The 19,943-nt window shown below is 33.0% G+C and overlaps 2 protein-coding genes across 3 annotated transcripts in view; one reads left to right on the top strand and one right to left on the bottom strand.

Annotated features, from left to right (window-relative positions):
- The window catches only part of LOC113366304 (gastrula zinc finger protein XlCGF57.1-like), a 113,652-nt gene that overhangs the window by 70,462 nt on the left and 23,247 nt on the right, over positions 1-19,943 (top strand). The window lies entirely within an intron of this gene.
- On the bottom strand, positions 719-9,704 carry LOC113367615 (nucleolar pre-ribosomal-associated protein 1). Its single transcript, XM_026609205.1, has 4 exons — positions 9,258-9,704; positions 3,594-8,292; positions 1,012-1,730; positions 719-930 (listed from the first exon to the last, which is right to left on the bottom strand). The coding sequence occupies exons 1-4, from the start codon at positions 9,610-9,612 to the stop codon at positions 719-721; spliced, it is 5,985 nt and encodes a 1,994-aa protein (XP_026464990.1). The 5' UTR covers positions 9,613-9,704.

The following is a 19,943-nucleotide window of genomic DNA, read 5'->3' on the forward strand; positions in this document are numbered from 1 at the left end:
TTCAATAGGAATCCAATGTTATTTTAAACCACTCAAATCGGTTGATCCGTGATCTGTTTTTTGAAAATCGTCTTGAAGTTTTCCGTGGCATCGATCGATGCGTTTCTTTATAATTAGCAGATAACTCGTCAGATACAATATTTTCGCTAAAAATCCTGAACTGATCTTAAAGTTTCAAAAACGTTCGTTGGGTACTTTGCTGATCAATCTTTGGTAAAGATCGACTAGGCAGTTTCTTCTTAAAAATATTTTGAAAAAAATTGTTAGTAGAGTTCATGACACATCTTAAAATATTATAGGCCTACGGAAAGCGGTTTTAAAAAAATTAATTTAATTAATACAGTTACAGATATTATAAATTTGTTTGGACGATATCAATTAATTAGAAAACAAAAACTTTATAATCGAAATAAACAATTGCATATTTTATCATTGAAATTTGCAAAGTTACTTATCATCTTAATCATCTAAACTAATCATCTTAAAAATTTAAATCTATTATATACATGCAACTTGCCATAAGACATTTACACCTAGTTTTAAAAATAATTTATGCAAAAACAAAAAAATATTGGCAAATTAGTCCTTTAATTTTTTAAGAATATGATAAATATAAAACAGTTTTTGTAAAACAACATGTATTAAATATATCTAAACAATAATATTAGTCATATAATTTACAAATTTATATTTGTCAATTTATTATCTAAAGATATATTTAACAAATTTCTTCATGTTTCAACCAACTCCTTATAAGCAATTTTAAATATTTAATTCCATATTCTGCATATGGATCTGCATCCGAATTTAAAATAGAATTGACTAAAATTTTCAAAGGTTGAGCATGATTTGCTTTAGTTTGCAAAAGAATTTTACACTCTGTATCTTGTTTGAAAACTTTTTCACAAATACTTATTAAATTATCAATAGCTGGTGGATTGAATAAATTTTTATATTGCATTAGGTAATATGAAGTTTTTAAATATTTAATTAAAATTTTTGAACTTAAACGGTGCGTTAGTTTTTGTGATAACATAGTAATCAAAGTACAAAGGAAAGTAGTTGTGTGATCTGATAAAATCAAATTTTGGGCATCCATTACATTACTAGATATTAAATGTTGGTTTAAATTATAAGCAATCAAGCTACATCTTAAATTATTAATCAAAACTATAACAGCAGATATTAAATCGAATTCTGTCTGATTTAAAGTTGTAATCACACCCAGCAACCATGGCAACAGTCCATGTCCTTCTGCAAGAAGTTTAGCTGCTTTTGGTATTTTAATCGTATTATTCATTATGTTCAATATTAAAATTTTGCAATCCTTATCACATATAGTACATGTATAAAAATCCATGATCAACTTATATGCACAGCTATTTAACATTACTTCAAAATCATCGGTTGTTTTTACACCATCTCGAAGTAGTTCTAACATCCACACTCTGTGGATTTTATATTCCGGGTTTGGACTGTGAAGAAGTAATAACATCTCAGGCACTGTTTTTAATTCCATTCTTTCTTTGACGACTAAATAATTTGTTAAAGGGTTGTAGAGACCGTTCAAAGGTTGTGTTAGAACTCTTGATGTCCTTGATAGGAATAAGGAAGTTATGGAGGATAAACTAGGTGCAGTGGAAAGATCAGGTTCTTCGGTTTGCTCTTCTGATATGGCTCTTCGGACAAAGTCTATTGAATGTAACCATAGGTCTTTATCTTTTGCATATCTGAAATAGAATAAATTAGGTGTAAGTGGTATTTCGCCTTAAGGCAAGTTGCATGGTTTAGAAATAAACTTTTTGCTTTCACCAAAACCTGATGCATGCCATTTCCAATTTACATCATTCAAGTAAACTTATAATATATGTTTATTTATTTAACAAATTGTATTCTTTGTATTCTAAAAATGTATGTTAAGTGTGAACGTCAATGGAAGATGCACAGTGCACGTCCTGAGGGTGCGACTTTATTCAAAATAATAATGAATTTTATAAAAGATCCACTTTTCGTAGGCCTATAATTTTTAAGAATGACTAGTTTATGTTTACCCAAAAAAATAATTATAAAGAAATGATACATCTGATCTTTACTAAAAACTAAGCAGAATAATTCCAAACTGATATTTTTTAAAATTTTGAATTTTTATTTTTTAGAAAACGTCGTCGAAAAGTGAAATTTTAGTTCATTCACACTTTTTTCTCAATTTCTATGATAAACAATACAGAATGACTTAAAAACTCGAAATAGCACAATAAAAAAATAAATTTTTTTCGGGTATACAAATTTGTCTTTTTTTCATTGTAAAATAAAATTTGCAATTTGAGTAAAGATATAATTCCAAGTAAAGTCGTAAACATTATATGTGAACTTGAAACACAAAACTAGATGTTGAAAACCATTTTGATACCTTGAAATTATTTTTGATTTTAATCTAGAGCCATGAATTTTGTGTGATTTTTGAAAGACTGTAAAAAAAGCAAATAATATTTTTACCATCAAATTTATAAGCTATAAACTAATGTTCTAAAAACACACAAATAATTAAAATTAAAAACAGTTTTAATTCTACCAGGTGATATAAAGAAATTGACACAGGACCATACCCCCGGTTTGAGCCCTTTAAAAAAACTTCTTCTGATATTCTCGATTTTTTTGAAAATTTGGGGACAAATAAAACTTTTAGTTTTCGGTTCGCCTAAAACCACTTTCTATGTATATATCTCCTCTAAGAGGACTGAACTAGAATATTAAAAAAAAAATCGATTTTATTTTGATTTTTCAAAGTTTTACTAATTCAGGAATACAATATACAAGAGGATTTTTCAAAATTTAAATTATTTTTGGAGATATAGTTATTTGACCACTAATTCCCCTCTGTTTCATTTTTCCGCAAAATTTTAAATGTGTTTTTCTTGAAACTGATACGATACGCACGATTTCTCAACTTTTACTCGCGCACATCTCCAAATTCCTATTTTTACTATTTTTTAAATTTTTAAAATACCAAAGAATTATACAAATGCATTATTTTATATTAATAATCTTCTAATTAAAATGAAAATATTTAAATATCTTTGCGTTTCAAAGGTTTCTGAACATTTTGGCATACCTTAGAAAAAATGGATATATACGTATGTGTGTGAACCGATGAAAAATTAAGGAATTAAGAAAAAAAAAATTTTTTCAAAAAAGAATTTTTTTGTAAGTCATAAAATTTTCAAAAATTTTCAGTTTTCAACAAATTTCAAGGCTTTTTTAAATTTTTTAATTATCTCTACGGGAAGTTTCAGCAATTTGCCTTGAAGCACGATGCCATGCACTACTATTTAACGGTTTATTTGGAGGATTAAAATCATAGGTAAGGTCACGCAAATTTTTAAGGCCCCCTATTTTGATACCTAGAATTAAAATTCTGGCTATTTTTAATTTTTCTTTACATTCTCAAAACATTAAATATTAATTTGTACAAACATATTATAGAAATATTATTTGCCTTTTTTAAAGCATTAGCATAAAATTCATGCTTCCAGACACCCCCTTAAGAACAGATATGATGGTCAAAAAAAATTTACGATCATTAAATTAATTACCTTTGGGCATCAATGTGTCCTCGTACCCTGGTCAAGGCCAGACAAGCCGCAGACCTCGTATCAGATTGCCGGGAACCCATCGCCCTCCAAATCAGCGACGTCACTCCACTAACAGCTGCTTTACCAGTAGCTGGTGCAGCTTCTGGTGCAAACAGCAGCGAAAACAGCGGCAGGAAAAACGCTGGATCATAAATCTCACTCGATCTGTTCAAATCAGGAGCAGACATCAACATACTTGTTCCATTCTTCAGCACTTTTGATAACACCGTGTTGTCTTCATGCTGCAAAATCGCACGATCGATACATTTTTCCAACAAACGATTTTCGTATTGGTGTCCCGATTTTCCTTCTTCGTTTTCAAAATATATCTGTTCAGTTGCGTCCATACTTCTGGTAACAGGATAATACTTTATGGTGTTATCTACCATATTCGAGTCTAGTAAATCTAGTACTTCGTTCATCGAAGGTTGTCGCCACAAATTGTTGCCTATTGAACCTTTGAGCGAATAATGATTCACAGCAGTTTCGCCCCACAAAAACGGCCTGTATTCGTACAAACTGACTCCTGATTTTTCGTAAAATTGAAGTAAAGCCAAAATCAACCTGTCGCTAGTTGATAAAGAGGCGTGATACGCGCCTAAATATACAGGAACATGTGAGGTTTGCATTACTGATTTATTTTTTTGCACGATACACCACATAAGTTCAAGCAAATATGTTTTGGCATCATTGTCTTCGGTTTGTAAAATAACATTCACAAACTCTGAGTGCGAAACTGCCATTTGGAAAATCGTACAAGCTTCATCACTTTCATCTTGGTAGAAGACTTTACACAAAAGTGCCAAAACTTTTAACAAAACACCATTATTATACTCAAATGCATCTGTGGATTTTGCTGATTTCAAACCATTTTTCAACGCAAGCTTACAAAATATTTCCCAACTGCCATGTTTTAAAATGTTACCACGATTAAACGACTCGTCACCAAACATCATTGTCCATTTATTAATTTTGTCCAGGATAAATAATACTTTATCTAAATCTGTAGTACCTTGGCGTAAAGTTATATTCAACAGCATTATCAAAACAATATAGTAGTTTTCTATAAACTTTTTATCTTTCGTTTTGCCTAAAGCCACTTTCATGTAGACCTCATGCAAAATTTCAATGTGAAATTGTTCTGCAACTTCAAACTTCAAAATTTTGTTAGTAAAACCTTGGCAAACTGGTATATCCATACATTTATTCACAATATAGGCTATCATTTTGTAATTGTCTTTATACATTTGACCAGCTTTATGTGGTTTCTCTATAACCTTCTGAATACTCACTTTGTGTTCGTTGAACACATTTTGCAAAACTGTTTCGTCGTTGAAATTATGATTTAGGGCTGCAGTTAGTAAAGGAAATATAATTTCTTTTTTTGATATATTTTCAGTCTTGTTCACGTACTTGATGAAATAACTTTTTTGGGCCCAATCACGTTCTAAACATAGTGAAATCAATTTAGCAGTGTTTTTACTAATTCTGCTACTCCCTAGCAAATGTTTGAATTTTTTGGAAAATTCTACGACGATTTGAGGAAACGTTGAAAGCAACTTGTATAAATAATCTTCCAAAGTATCAAAATTAATTTCAACATCAAGTTTTGTTTTCAAATTTACATACAGTGATGATAAGTTTGAACAAACTTCTGTACTAATTTTATCTAATTTGTCAGTATTTGTACTCAAACTGCAAATTTTGTTTAATGCAAATACCAAAGCATTAGACCAATTTGATGCATCATTTTCAGCAGATATAAAATTTTTGTAATCAAGCTCCACCAACATTCCCAAAATTGTTAAGGATTCTTCAAATGTAATATTGAACAAATCCAAGACATCAATAGCATCATTATTTTTCAAAACAGTTTCTTTTTCAATCGCTTTTTTCATCGAACGTACAACTTTAGATCTGTATGGTAACAAATATTGTTGGTACATAAGGTAAGTGATGTCATTTTTGCTTTTTAAATGTTTAACAAAATTTGTGACAAAGTTTGTCACTAAACTTTGTTTCTTTTTTGGTATAGGATTGAAATGTTGCAAAATAACCGGGTTTGTAAGGAATAATTTCATTGCATCGCTTAATACGCTCTTATTTTTGTGGTACATGATATCACATAAAGCAAAACATACTTTTTGCGCGTTTTCTACAATATTTTCAGTCAGCAATGAAACTTGTGTTAGTCTTGATATATAAAATATGCACATATTCAGCAAACAAAATATTTCTACGTTGTTTAAATCTTTTTCCAGGACACAAACTTGTCCCAAAATATTTAAGCTATTTTCTATACCCTCCTCACAATTGTTTAAACCCAAAATTTTAAAAACATCTATAGATTCCTCAGCCAAAACTGCTTTGCTTACTTTGCACATCAAAGTCTTTTTTCCACAAATTTTTTTCAAAGGTGTGATAACACTGAGTGCCATCCAGGATTCCAAATACTCTTCAAATAACGCCAATCCAGTATTTTTTATCACATGAGAAACAACTCTGTACGAATAATAATTATGATATAAATACAAAGCAACGTGAGACAAATACAATTTTACGCCCTGGTCATTTTTATACTTTTTGTGCTCTAATAATTCAACAGCACAAATTAAAACCGGTCCTAAGTTATTAATTTCTAAATTCGTATACGAATTATCATCAATATTTTCAATATTATCAAATAAATCATCATAAGCAGATTTGCGTGCAACAAACTCGTTATCATCTACTTGGGCTTGTTTTTTCAATAAAGACAATTTATCAAAATATTTAAAAATACTTTTTGAAGACTCATCAATTACTTGGTACAAAAAATTGATAACCGCGTTTGTGTGTTCTTCATCAATGTATTTAAAACCGTGTAACCAAATTTCCATTTCCGTCTTATTAGCATCATATAAACCTGTTAAATTCATCAATTTTAGGATCAAATTTTTAACATACTCAGAACTGTCGGTGACAAATTGCTTTAAGAGTATTAAAAATGTTTTTTCAAATAGTCTGGTGTTTGGTACAAATTCTTTTGAATTAATTTGCATCAATAGTTCTAAAGTTTTCATACAAACGGAATCGATTTTCGTACCATCGTTGAAACTGGTGATTTTATCTAAAATATCTTCAGAATCTAAAGTTATTGATACATTATGGTAAGCGTTAGAATTGCAATTGTTGTAAGAGATTAATAAGTCTAGAATAAGTTCTCTGTGTGCATCAATGGACGGTTTTTTGATTTCAACATCAGCTTCTGCACTTTCATTTTCAGATTTTAGTTTAGAAGCAAGTATCCAACAGCCTAATATATTATCAATCGAAGGAAATGTGTTAGAAATATGTTCTGTGATATATTTTTGAAACTGCTGAGTATCACTTTGGTTCGTTTTCATATAATTTATCGAAGCATTAACTTGCTTCAACATAATTTGAAACAATTTCAAAGCCTCGTACTCAACAGCAACGTCCTTATTTGTTTGGAAAAACTCGTCGTTAAAATATTTCAAAACATGCACAGGCATATATATTAATCCTACAGTATTAGACAATTGTTTCAAGCTCACTTGCTCATTATAATTTATTAATTTATCCGGCGTTATTCTGGATATTAAATTATAAACAAACGATACAGTTTTGGCCCAAGCGTTAGAATTTCTTGGTTGCAAATAAGAACAAATTTGTTGCATATAATTTTGGTACAAATCCGGACAAGCTTCTAACGAAGCTATTACCAAATCTTGCTTTCGCTCGTTTTCCCAAGGTTTGTCAATACTTTTAAGTATCATATTTAACAAAGGATTGTTATTGGTTTTGCCGAAACTTTTATTCCTGAACACAATTCCGAATCTGTACGAGGTACACAAAACAAGCATTAAATCATGTACAGACTTCAAAACAATTTCTTTATCATCTGCACTCACTTCAGTTACAGTTTGCTTAAATTTCGACTTTCTTCTGGTTTTATTTTTTTCAAAATTGCAAGGTCCCAACCAATCATACAATTTAACCAAATGCTGCACCACAAAAGTGTTAAACGTTTGCATTTTGAGTGTTTTGGAAATATTTATATTCTCAAGCACACACGTTCTTATAGTAGTCAAAACTAAATTTACAGTGCTGGGTAGATCGTATATTAAATCTGGTATTATAGCACTCAGAATACCTTTGCGACTTAAGAATTGGCGTATCAAAGGTAAATCTCCTTCAACCAGAAAAGACATTAGAAAGTGTATAAAACAAACTCGCACACTGCCTTTGTCGAAAGGATTGATTTGCATGGATAACATTTCAATAATTTGTAAATGCAAACTTAAATGACTTAATATATCTCTTCCTAACAATGAGTTTACCGATACCATAGCAGTGAGTAATTTTAAAGCTGACTTTCTCTGTATAGCTTTGCCCGTTGAACTTAACATAGTGTGAACGAAATTCATATGTGTGTTCATAAGATATCTACAGGCTTCTAAAGCATTTGGTATAAGATGTGCATAATTAGCAATAATTTCAAACAAAACCCGGTGTAAAGCTTCGAATATTATCATGGCTTCTCTAGTGTTTTTTTTATCTATTTTACTAATTACACTTAAAATTTCAAAAGCATTTCCGCCAGTTCTTAGGTAATCACTTACTGTATCGGGTGAAGAACGATTGAATCTCTTGAGCACTGAAAGAAATTTATATAATATAAAAGGATATACATATTTGATATGGCAACTAATTAAGTGCGGCTTTTACTCTTAGATGGTTTCAATTGAATTTAGGTCTGCTAATGTAGTCTAAATGTGAAATACCTTTTGTTAAAGACAGTAGGCAATTTATATTAGTAAAAAAGAATGTTTGTTCAAAGATGGATAATCAAATCGAAATTTTCTGTCATATTTTGCTTTTTTATTTCTTCTTAGGTGAAAACATTTTAAGATTACAAAAAGTAATGCCCTGTTTATGGTGACAAACAAAAAAATAGCTATAAAAAAACAGCAGCATCAAAATTAGTTTAACAAATTTCATTCTAGTCATTTTTCACTCAAAGATAAGAAATGTTCTTGTCATCCTGTTGAAATTGATTACAAAGGAATTGTCTACTCTTACTCTTACGACCAAACCGAACGGTCAATTCAGATGTCTACATTGAATAACTGACAAAATTAACCAATGCACTTCAAGAAAACTAGCCTGAATTGACAAATCGAAACAGTGATTTATTTTATTATTGTCATCACATATATTAAGCCGTATTAGAAGTATTTCACAAAACTTATAGGACCTTAATTGGGATATTTTGTCATATCCACCACACAGTCCTGACCTTGCATCTTTTGATTATTTTTCGATTTCGTCTTTACAAAACTCTTTGGATGGTAAACAATTCAATAATTATGACGGTGTCAAATCATACTTGATTCAGTTTTTCGCTAATAAAAACCAGAAGTTTCATGAGAGTAGGATAATGATGTTGCTTGAAAGATTACAAAAAGAATAAATACATTACAAAATAAAGTTAATTAGTTCAATGAAAAAAATGTCTTTGATTCTCTAGCAAAATCCGCACTTACTTAGTTGCCAACCTGACACTTGCTAATGAATAGCTATAATTCAGCTTAGAAATTTAAATTATTAGTAAATTATTACCTGCTAAAGCATTTTCAGAAGATCCATTCAGTTCATTCCTAAAAGTTTTCATATCCAAAGGGGGCAGAGCCTCTTTAGTATCATTCTCATTTTCATTTTCATCTTCAGATTGACCATCATCATTATCTTCCTGGTCATCTTCATTTTCAGAATTTGCATCGTGCCCGTTCTGTTCAACAACTTTTTTATCGGAAGAATTCGCAGTATCATTTTTTTCTTCTATTTCATCAATTTTACTCTCATCATTTAACTCAGAAGTTACACTTTTATTTTTTGTACGTCGTTTTTGTTCAGGAGAAGCACCATTGTCAACATCGCCTGATGCTTTACGTTTTTTACTTTGTTTCACAGACATTTTTAACAAATATTATAAATTCTAAAATATCTTTATTTAGTTACTAATTATTAAATATTGTCTTTTGTTGGTTATTCGTTCAACACGTGCGTGTTGACATATTTGTTTTAGGTTATGTTTTTGTTAGATTTCCATTTGAGTTGGTATCTACCTTCATTGCAATTCTCATACAGGCGTGCCAACTATTTTCTGTCTTAGTTGTCAAAATGTTTTTGAGGTTATGTTGAAATATGTAATTCAAATGTACAAAAGTTGTTAACGTTTTTATATATAGTGCGGTGTAATTAATTAATTAAGCTGTTGAAAGCATGAAAAAGTGTTCACAGTGTCGCCTAAAGAATAGTTTATCGATTTACAAAGTGCCACATAAGTCAGGTTAGTCAAAAAATTATGATAGAAAAGAAACTGTTATACATTTTAAACGTTATTGCCATGAATAGATAAGCATAACTTTTGCATTTTGCTGTCAGGTTTTGATTTTTAATCTTAAATTAATTTACTTTTAAATAACTTAATTATCCTTTAAGTTTAATTTACAATTTAGTACTTTGTAATAAATTTTTAACATTCTGAAGAAAAGGTTTGTTTTCTCCAAAAAATCCTATTTGCTATTTCTTTTATTATCTCTTTTATTTACAACCGTCCAGTTAAGGACATTTACTAAATTTGTGGAACTTACAAATGAACAGAATGAGACCAAATTTGGAAATAGTATGAATATATGTAATAGTACATCAGGAGAACAAACGCAAATTGTTCTGTCCTTTTGCATTGAAATACATGGTGTTAGTAGAGCTAGTTTCGCGACACAAGCCAGATTCGCGACACAGCCGTATCAGGAGAACAAACGCAATTGGTTTGTCCTTTTGCATTGAAATACATGGTGTTAGTTGCTAGTTTGGCGACACAAGCCAGTTTCGCGACACAGCCGTATCAGGAGAACAAACGCAATTTGTTCTGTCCCTTTGCATTGAAATACATGATGCTAGATTCGCGACACAAGCCAGTTTCGCGACACAGCCGTATCAGGAGAACAAACGCAATTTGTTCTGTTCTTTTGCATTGAAATCCATGGTGTTAGTTGCTAGTTTCGCGACACAAGCCAGTTTCGCGACACAGCCGTATCAGGAGAACAAACGCAATTTGTTCTGACCTTTTGCATTGAAATACATGATGCTAGATTCGCGACACAAGCCAGTTTCGCGACACAGCCGTATCAGGAGAACAAACGCAATTTGTTCTGTCCTTTTGCATTGAAATCCATGGTGTTAGTTGCTAGTTTCGCGACACAAGCCAGTTTTGCGACACAGCCGTATCAGGAGAACAAACGCAATTTGTTCTGTCCTTTTGCATTGAAATCCATGGTGTTAGTTGCTAGTTTCGCGACACAAGCCAGTTTCGCGACACAGCCGTATCAGGAGAACAAACGCAAATTGTTCTTTCCTTTTGCATTGAAATACATGGTGCTAGTAGATAGTTTCGCGACACAAGCCAGTTTCGCGACACAGCCGTATCAGGAGAAGAAACGCAAATTGTTCTTTCCTTTTGCATTGAAATACATGGTGTTAGTAGCTAGTTTCGCGACACAAGCCAGTTTCGCGACACAGCCGTATCAGGAGAACAAACGCAAATTGTTCTTTCCTTTTGCATTGAAATACATGGTGCTAGTAGATAGTTTCGCGACACAAGCCAGTTTCGCGACACAGCCGTATCAGGAGAACAAACGCAAATTGTTCTTTCCTTTTGCATTGAAATACATGGTGCTAGTAGATAGTTTCGCGACACAAGCCAGTTTCGCGACACAGCCGTATCAGGAGAAGAAACGCAATTTGTTCTGTCCTTTTGCATTGAAATACATGATAGTTTCGCGACACAAGCCAGTTTTGCGACACGGCCGTATCAGGAGAACAAACGCAATTTGTTCTGTCCTTTTGCATTGAAATACATGATAGTTTCGCGACACAAGCCAGTTTTGCGACACGGCCGTATCAGGAGAACAAACGCAATTTGTTCTGTCCTTTTGCATTGAAATACATGGTGTTAGTAGCTAGTTTCGCGACACAAGCCAGTTTCGCGACACAGCCGTATCAGGAGAACAAACGCAAATTGTTCTGTCCTTTTGCATTGAAATCAATGGTGTTAGTTGCTAGTTTCGCGACACAAGCCAGTTTTGCGACACAGCCGTATCAGGAGAACAAACGCAAATTGTTCTGTCATTTTGCATTGAAGTACATGGTGTTAGTTGCTAGTTTGGCGACACAAGCCAGTTTCGCGACATAGCCGTATCAGGAGAACAAACGCAATTTGTTCTGTCCTTTTGCATTGAAATCCATGGTGTTAGTAGCTAGTTTTGCGACACAAGCCAGATTCGCGACACAGCCGTATCAGGAGAACAAACGCAATTTGTTCTGTCCTTTTGCATTGAAATCGATGGTGTTAGTTGCTAGTTTCGCGACACAAGCCAGTTTTGCGACACAGCCGTATCAGGAGAACAAACGCGAATTGTTCTGTCATTTTGCATTGAAGTACATGATACTAGTTTCGCGACACAAGCCAGATTCGCGACACAGCCGTATCAGGAGAACAAACGCAAATTGTTCTGTCCTTTTGCATTGAAATCAATGGTGTTAGTTGCTAGTTTCGCGACACAAGCCAGATTCGCGACACAGCCGTATCAGGAGAACAAACGCAATTTGTTCTGCCTTTTTGCATTGAAATCCATGGTGTTATTAGCTAGTTTTGCGACACAAGCCAGATTCGCGACACAGCCGTATCAGGAGAACAAACGCAATTTGTTCTGTCCTTTTGCATTGAAATACATGGTGTTAGTTGCTAGTTTGGCGACACAAGCCAGTTTCGCGACACAGCCGTATCAGGAGAACAAACGCAATTTGTTCTGTCCTTTGCATTGAAATACATGGTGTTAGTTGCTAGTTTCGCGACACAAGCCAGTTTTGCGACACAGCCGTATCAGGAGAACAAACGCAAATTGTTCTGTCATTTTGCATTGAAGTACATGATACTAGTTTCGCGACACAAGCCAGATTCGCGACACAGCCGTATCAGGAGAACAAACGCAATTTGTTCTGTCCTTTTGCATTGAAATACATGGTGTTAGTTGCTAGTTTGGCGACACAAGCCAGTTTCGCGACACAGCCGTATCAGGAGAACAAACGCAATTTGTTCTGTCCCTTTGCATTGAAATACATGGTGTTAGTTGCTAGTTTCGCGACACAAGCCAGTTTTGCGACACAGCCGTATCAGGAGAACAAACGCAAATTGTTCTGTCATTTTGCATTGAAGTACATGATACTAGTTTCGCGACACAAGCCAGATTCGCGACACAGCCGTATCAGGAGAACAAACGCAATTTGTTCTGTCCTTTTGCATTGAAATACATGGTGTTAGTTGCTAGTTTGGCGACACAAGCCAGTTTCGCGACACAGCCGTATCAGGAGAACAAACGCAATTTGTTCTGTCCCTTTGCATTGAAATACATGGTGTTAGTTGCTAGTTTCGCGACACAAGCCAGTTTTGCGACACAGCCGTATCAGGAGAACAAACGCAAATTGTTCTGTCATTTTGCATTGAAGTACATGATACTAGTTTCGCGACACAAGCCAGATTCGCGACACAGCCGTATCAGGAGAACAAACGCAATTTGTTCTGTCCTTTTGCATTGAAATACATGGTGTTAGTTGCTAGTTTGGCGACACAAGCCAGTTTCGCGACACAGCCGTATCAGGAGAACAAACGCAATTTGTTCTGTCCCTTTGCATTGAAATACATGGTGTTAGTTGCTAGTTTCGCGACACAAGCCAGTTTTGCGACACAGCCGTATCAGGAGAACAAACGCAATTTGTTCTGTCATTTTGCATTGAAATCCATGGTGTTAGTAGCTAGTTTTGCGACACAAGCCAGATTCGCGACACAGCCGTATCAGGAGAACAAACGCAAATTGTTCTGTCCTTTTGCATTGAAATACATGATAGTTTTGCGACACAAGCCAGTTTCGCGACACGGCCGTATCAGGAGAACAAACGCAAATTGTTCTTAGTTTAAATGCAAAATTATCTGATCCAAGAAAAGAAGGCATCTGAACTAAGTCTTTGTGCAAGGTCTATTTTTGAAATTAACAGTTGAAAATTTTATCTAAATAACTAAGTTTCTATCGATCAAGTTTATTATTACACATATCGTGTTCATGCTACTTACCTTAAGGTCAAAAACCGCTTCCACCTAGCTTAGTTGTTAATAAGAAGACATTAAATTATTGAACTTTTAAATAATATACACCTCAGGACTATTTTTTTAATAATATTTATTTCTATCAGACATCTAAATTATGTTGGCTATAAACTTAAAATAATCTTAATTTTACATGATTGAATAAATTAGGAAGTTCAACATTTTTGTACTATTCTTAATTACACTGTTCACTATATCAAAAGCATTTCTATAGTGAAACCTGATATGCTACTTAGTCACTATTAATAATCATAAATGCTGAAATATATAAAACTTATATCTTATTGTTCTTGGATATGTTTCAATATTTTTTCCTTTAGGTACTTTCTCATCTTATCATTGTCGTTGACAAGATCTTCCACAGTTTTACCATCATTATTGGCAATATCGGTTTTGGCTTTAAGATTCTCTATTAAATGGCAAACGATTTCATCTTTTCTTTGGAACAGTCCCTTTTCAGAGACTTTCTCTGATGCCGCGTAATGAAGTGGCGTATTTCCTGTTTCATCTATATCATTAATATTTTCTTGCAATTCTGAATTTTCTGTTAAAAATTTGACACACTGCAAATAACCCATGCTACAGGCATGATGTAATGGAGTTCTACCAGAATTGTCTTTAACATTTAAATCTGCACCTAGCCGAACCTAAAAGGATAGGAGAAAAATAAAATTCTATTAAAGTTATTTGTTTAATATTTATAAACTAGCAAACCCGACGAACTCCGTTTCGCCACCAGATGGTTTCGTGAGAAAGATGAAGAAATTTTTTGTTTGTTTTATATTTGAAAAGAAAAAATTTGATTTTATTGCACAACAGTAATGAATTTATTTCGATTACAAAAATGAAGTGTTTTTTGTTGAACTTCTCTAAGTAAATGAAAGTGAATCCGCAAATTATCCGTTTCATTGAAGTGCTCTTTGGTAAACCACATTTTTTGTTTTTTGGTCTGACGTTAACACAAACAAAGCGGATGGTTTTCCAACTCGTGAACAGGAACGTATAACTGCCCATGTGAAAAACAATGATTTTCTAAATAATCTATTTGAAATTTATCCCGCAAACACTAAGCGATTGGCCTTGCGACTTGTTATTGCGAACGCAAGGCGAACTGGAAATTGCAATTGTTTGAAGTCAAACGGAAAACCAGTCGGAATTATTGGTATGTCACCAAATCGCCAGCAATTTTTGATTGAAAGGTGAAATTCAGTGCGTGTACATCATTATTCTTTGCGGCAAGAACTGCTCACTAATGTCAATACTCAAAATTTTAATTACTGTGCGTGAAATTCCAGCAATATGCATTAGGGCACGATGCCATGCACCACTAATTTTCTTAGCTATAAACTTGCGAAGCCCGAGACCTTTCCAACGAATGCAAAATTGTCGAAATCGGTTCGTGCGTTCTGGAGTTATTTCGTCAGGAAGGAAAACCCGACTTATTTTTTTATATATATAGAAGATTATTTTTTAATATTATTAAAATTATTACTTACCAATATTTCTAATACTTCAGTAGAATCAGCATTCTCAATAGCATAAAATATAGGAGTCCGTCCAGTTTCAGTATCTTTCACATTCAAATCAGCACCGGCGTTGATCAGAAGCTCAATACTTCTGCAAGATTTTTTTAGATCATAAAATTACATTTACAAAATTATACATGATTTTATTACGAAATTTACTTTCTGTCTATGCTTCCGGCGGTGCAGGCGTAATGCAAAGGCGTCAGGCCTGCATCAGTGCGTGCTTCAGGGTCTGCACCATTTTCAAGTAAGGCTGCTACCACACTTGAATCTACTTCTGCACATGCAGTGTGCAAAGGGGTTTCACCTGTATTTGTCCGTGAATTTACATCTATTCCCGAAGCAATCAGGAATGGAATCACTTCGCTTCCAGCTGAATGCATTATATTCTCACCTAAAATAATAACTAGTTGGTATTGGTATTTAGCCTTGAGGCAAGTTACATGAACTTCCCGATATGTGTAAATAATCGACTTAATTCATGATAGATAAATTAATTTATGAGTGATTAAAAGTATTGGAGTGGACTTATAACACATAATTGAAAACGAACGAACACGTTAATCGAAGTATTTTCTAAGAGCAAATTCTCAAAAATCAATAATTTATATAATTGAATCAGTTTCCGCAGAACGTTAATGGTTTAATATGTTCATTAAGACCAAGTAATCTATCGTTATACCAAGTAAATCCTCTAAATGTAATATTAATAAATGTCAAAAAAACTACTCATTTGCTTTGATGAATTTTTAAAATTCAACTACTTGTCGTAAGGCCGTAATAATTCAGTAAGTTCTATAAGACCATGGTATATATCGCCAAAAAAAGTTCCATAAACATCGTATTAATTTTTTTTCAACAGTTAATTACAAGAAAACGGCTCGGTAGATTTTCACCTAAAACAAATTTGTATCAATCCCAACTAATATCTTTCGAACAGTTTTTGATTTTTTTAAATCGATTCGGTAGAATGAGCTTAAATGTAGTCGAAAAGTTTAACGCTTTTTTCCAAATTTCGAAGAAACGGCTCGGCCGATCGTCGCACAAAAGTGACAAGCGATAGTCCTCATTGAGACACATCAAACGGTTTTTGAATTTCTGAAATCGGTTCAGACGTTTCTGAGCAATCGTCAATGAAAGGTCTAATTTTGACAAATGCTAAAAAAACGATACTAATTTTTGCAAACTTTGACGAATTTTTAAAGCTAAACGAGTTGTCGTAGGTCCGTAATATTTTAGTATGATCTAGAAGACTATGATATCTACCGTCAAAAAATAATAATAAAAATCATCGAAAAAAATTTTTTAACACTTTATTACAAGAAAACGGCCCGGCCGATCTTCTCCAAAAACTAATCAGCACGGTACCCAACCAATATCTTTCGAACGGTTTTTGAATTTTCAAAATCGGTTCAGAATTGAGGGCTAAAACGTGGACGAAAATTTTTCACTTTTCTGCAATTTACAAAGAAACGGCTCGGCCGAACGTCGCACAAAACTCAGAAACGCTAGTCCTCGTCGAAATACATCGAATGGTTTTTAAATAAAATATTAGGTTGTCAAATATCTCCCTTCCGCTTTTTTGCTCTTGGTTTATAATACAAAAAGGCGGAAGGGAGATATTTGACAACCTTATATTTGAAATCGGTCTAGCCGTTTCTGAGAAATCGTCGATTTACGGCAAAAAATCTGTTCACATACACGCACACACACATACACACACACATACTTTTTCCAAATTTGGTCTCATTCGATTCAGAATGGCTTGAAACGTCGAGAAAACATAAAATTAGCGCATCGGATTTTTTGATGAAAACATAAACTTCTCCTTCGGGAAGTTAATAATAATTGAAATTAATTAGTAAGTCATTAGAACTACTGCTTCATCTCTTACCGTTGTTTTTAGTGTACGTCAAGTCTGCTCCAAAATCCAATAACTCCTTAATCTTGTTTTCGGCATCTTCAGCCTGAGACATTCTAAATATTGGCGGTTCTTCACTGTGGTTCAGAGCATTGCAATCAGCACCATGATTTATTAATAATTTTATAACATCCAAAGTTGCGTTATAAACTTGATGCAAAGGAGTGCATCCTTCTTCATCCTGACAATTAACATAAGCCCCCGATTTAATGAGAACTTTTATAATATCGATATTGTCAATAAAGTAAATGGCATTCAATATGTCACGTTCTATGCCTCGCTTCTCAATCAGATATTCCACCATCTGAAAATAATAGATATATAATAAAATAAATATGTAAATATTTATATGATATGTGTATTATTTTTTACGTCTAAGTGTCCTGCAATCGCAGCAGCTTTCAAATTCGATTCATTACTATCGTCTATGGTAATGTCAGCACCAGCTTCTTGCAGCATTTTAGCAGTTTCCAAATGTCCATTTCGGCAACATTCACCAAAAGGCGTTACATTTCTCTTAGTGACGTTGTTGATTGGTGCTCCTTTGTCAAGGAGATACCTTAATTTTAAACATAAATATTAATAAACAGAAATGTTATATTAGAGATTTTTGAAGTAAAACTTCTTTAGGCGCGACATGGGTTAGCAGTATAATTCGTGAGTTAATAAAAATGTCATGATCGGAAGAATATTTTATCCCGTCCCCCATAAATAAATGTAGTGCAAATGATCGCAAATAAATAATGAAACAAAGGAAAAATCTGCGCTGCGTAAGAAATGTTAGTTTATTGAAGTAATTTGTATTATTCGAGTTTTTCGAGGTTACTATATACCTTTGAGGTTATTACTAAAATGGAAAATTTTATTTTTATTTTTATAGGCAAGACAGATACTACAGTTGCTCAAAGAATGAAACTGTATCGCCAGTCAGTTACTGCCAATTTATTAGAAAATATTGAGCCAGGTATCATGTTAGATGTTAATAAGTAAGAATCTTTTTGACTACTGAAAAACGCTACAACTATTCACATTTAAACATATTATTCTGTTATCTTTTTAGATGAAAGTACTGCTGTTACTTTTTCTAATACAGCAACATCATCACGTCAATTGCAAATTGATGATTCTGTATATAATGTGACAAGAACTGATCTTTTGCAAGAGTCAAATGAAGTATCTGAACTTCCATATAAAGACATCAATTTGTTTAGGAATACACGAAAATTGTTTGAAAAACAATTTACAAATGATAGCTTTGGCTATGTATGCTTTGTGTGTCGACTTTGGTTTCAAAGTGACTTAAAAATATCAAATGATGTTCAAAAACAAATTCTTTATAATGGTTTTTTGAATATTGATTCAAATAATCAGGTTGGATGTCAAACTTGTCGAAAGGCATCAAAATTCGGGTAAAATTCCCACTTTGTGTAAATTTTACGGGTTTGTATTTCCACCTATACCAAATTATCTACCTAAACTAGATACTGTTTTTGAAAGGTTAATTTCACCTAGGTTGTGTTTCATGCAAATTAGACGATTGAGACATGCAAATGGACAATTTGGAATATTTGGCCAAATTATAAATGTCCCTGTTGACATTAATAATAGGGATAATTATTAATTAAATATTATGAGGTAATTATTGATGATGATCATTGCATTAACGTTTACATAAAAAGAAAATGATTCATAGATCAAGCTATGTGCAGGACTTGATAAATAAAACAAATATAATAGTATGGCTTCAATTTTTTAGGCAAGACAGATATTACAGCTGTTCAAAGAATGAGATTATATCACCAGCGAAAAAGTAAAAAAAATACTCAAAAACAATATTTGTTTAGGCGTTGTTTAACATAATCCACTGTGTGAACAAATATTATAGAATTTATTAATCAGCAATTACTTTAAACCGATCATGTCATATTTCAAGTATGACCTTGATTACATTATTGTTTGCAAATATTATACATATTTTTAATTCAATCATAAATATATAATTTATAATTTATCATTATATAAATATGTGTATAATGATTGAAGACACTAATAAATGTGTGCATCACGAGTGTTACCATATTACTAATAAACATTATTCAAAATTGTTACATGATGTATTTATATTTTTACTTAACTTAAATTTGCTACTTTGTACAGTAGCAAATAAGTTTTACTTCAATCGCGTGTGAACCTTACGCGCACTCTTTTTTTTACTTTACCTAGCTACATCCTTATGTCCATTTTCGCAAGCAACATGAAGCAGACTCTTATCATAAAAAAGCCTTTGCATGAGTGTTATAACCCAGGCGCTCTATGAGAAATTGTACGGCTTTCAAATTTCCTTGTTCGACGGCCAAAAATAAGGCAGTATATCCGCAACCGTCTGAATATTCTGGATCCACCATTGCAGGGTTACTTTCAGCAACTTTTAGAATATCATCTAGAACAGATTCGTCTTTGATGCCTTCCAAGGCTTCATAGACTTGTTTGGACGTTATACGAAGTCGTTTGCAGCTGTTGCAGATGTATTTTATGAGAATTGGACATTTGTTTTGGATTGCTTTATCTAGTCGACGACCTGGAAAAGGAATTAATGGTCAGGTTATATTGGAAATTTTTCCAAGTAATAATAATAA

Source organism: Ctenocephalides felis, unplaced genomic scaffold, assembly GCF_003426905.1.
Source record: "Ctenocephalides felis isolate EL2017-DRISC unplaced genomic scaffold, ASM342690v1 CF-g0.4_SCAFFOLD_01170, whole genome shotgun sequence".
Classification (NCBI taxonomy): domain Eukaryota; kingdom Metazoa; phylum Arthropoda; class Insecta; order Siphonaptera; family Pulicidae; genus Ctenocephalides; species Ctenocephalides felis.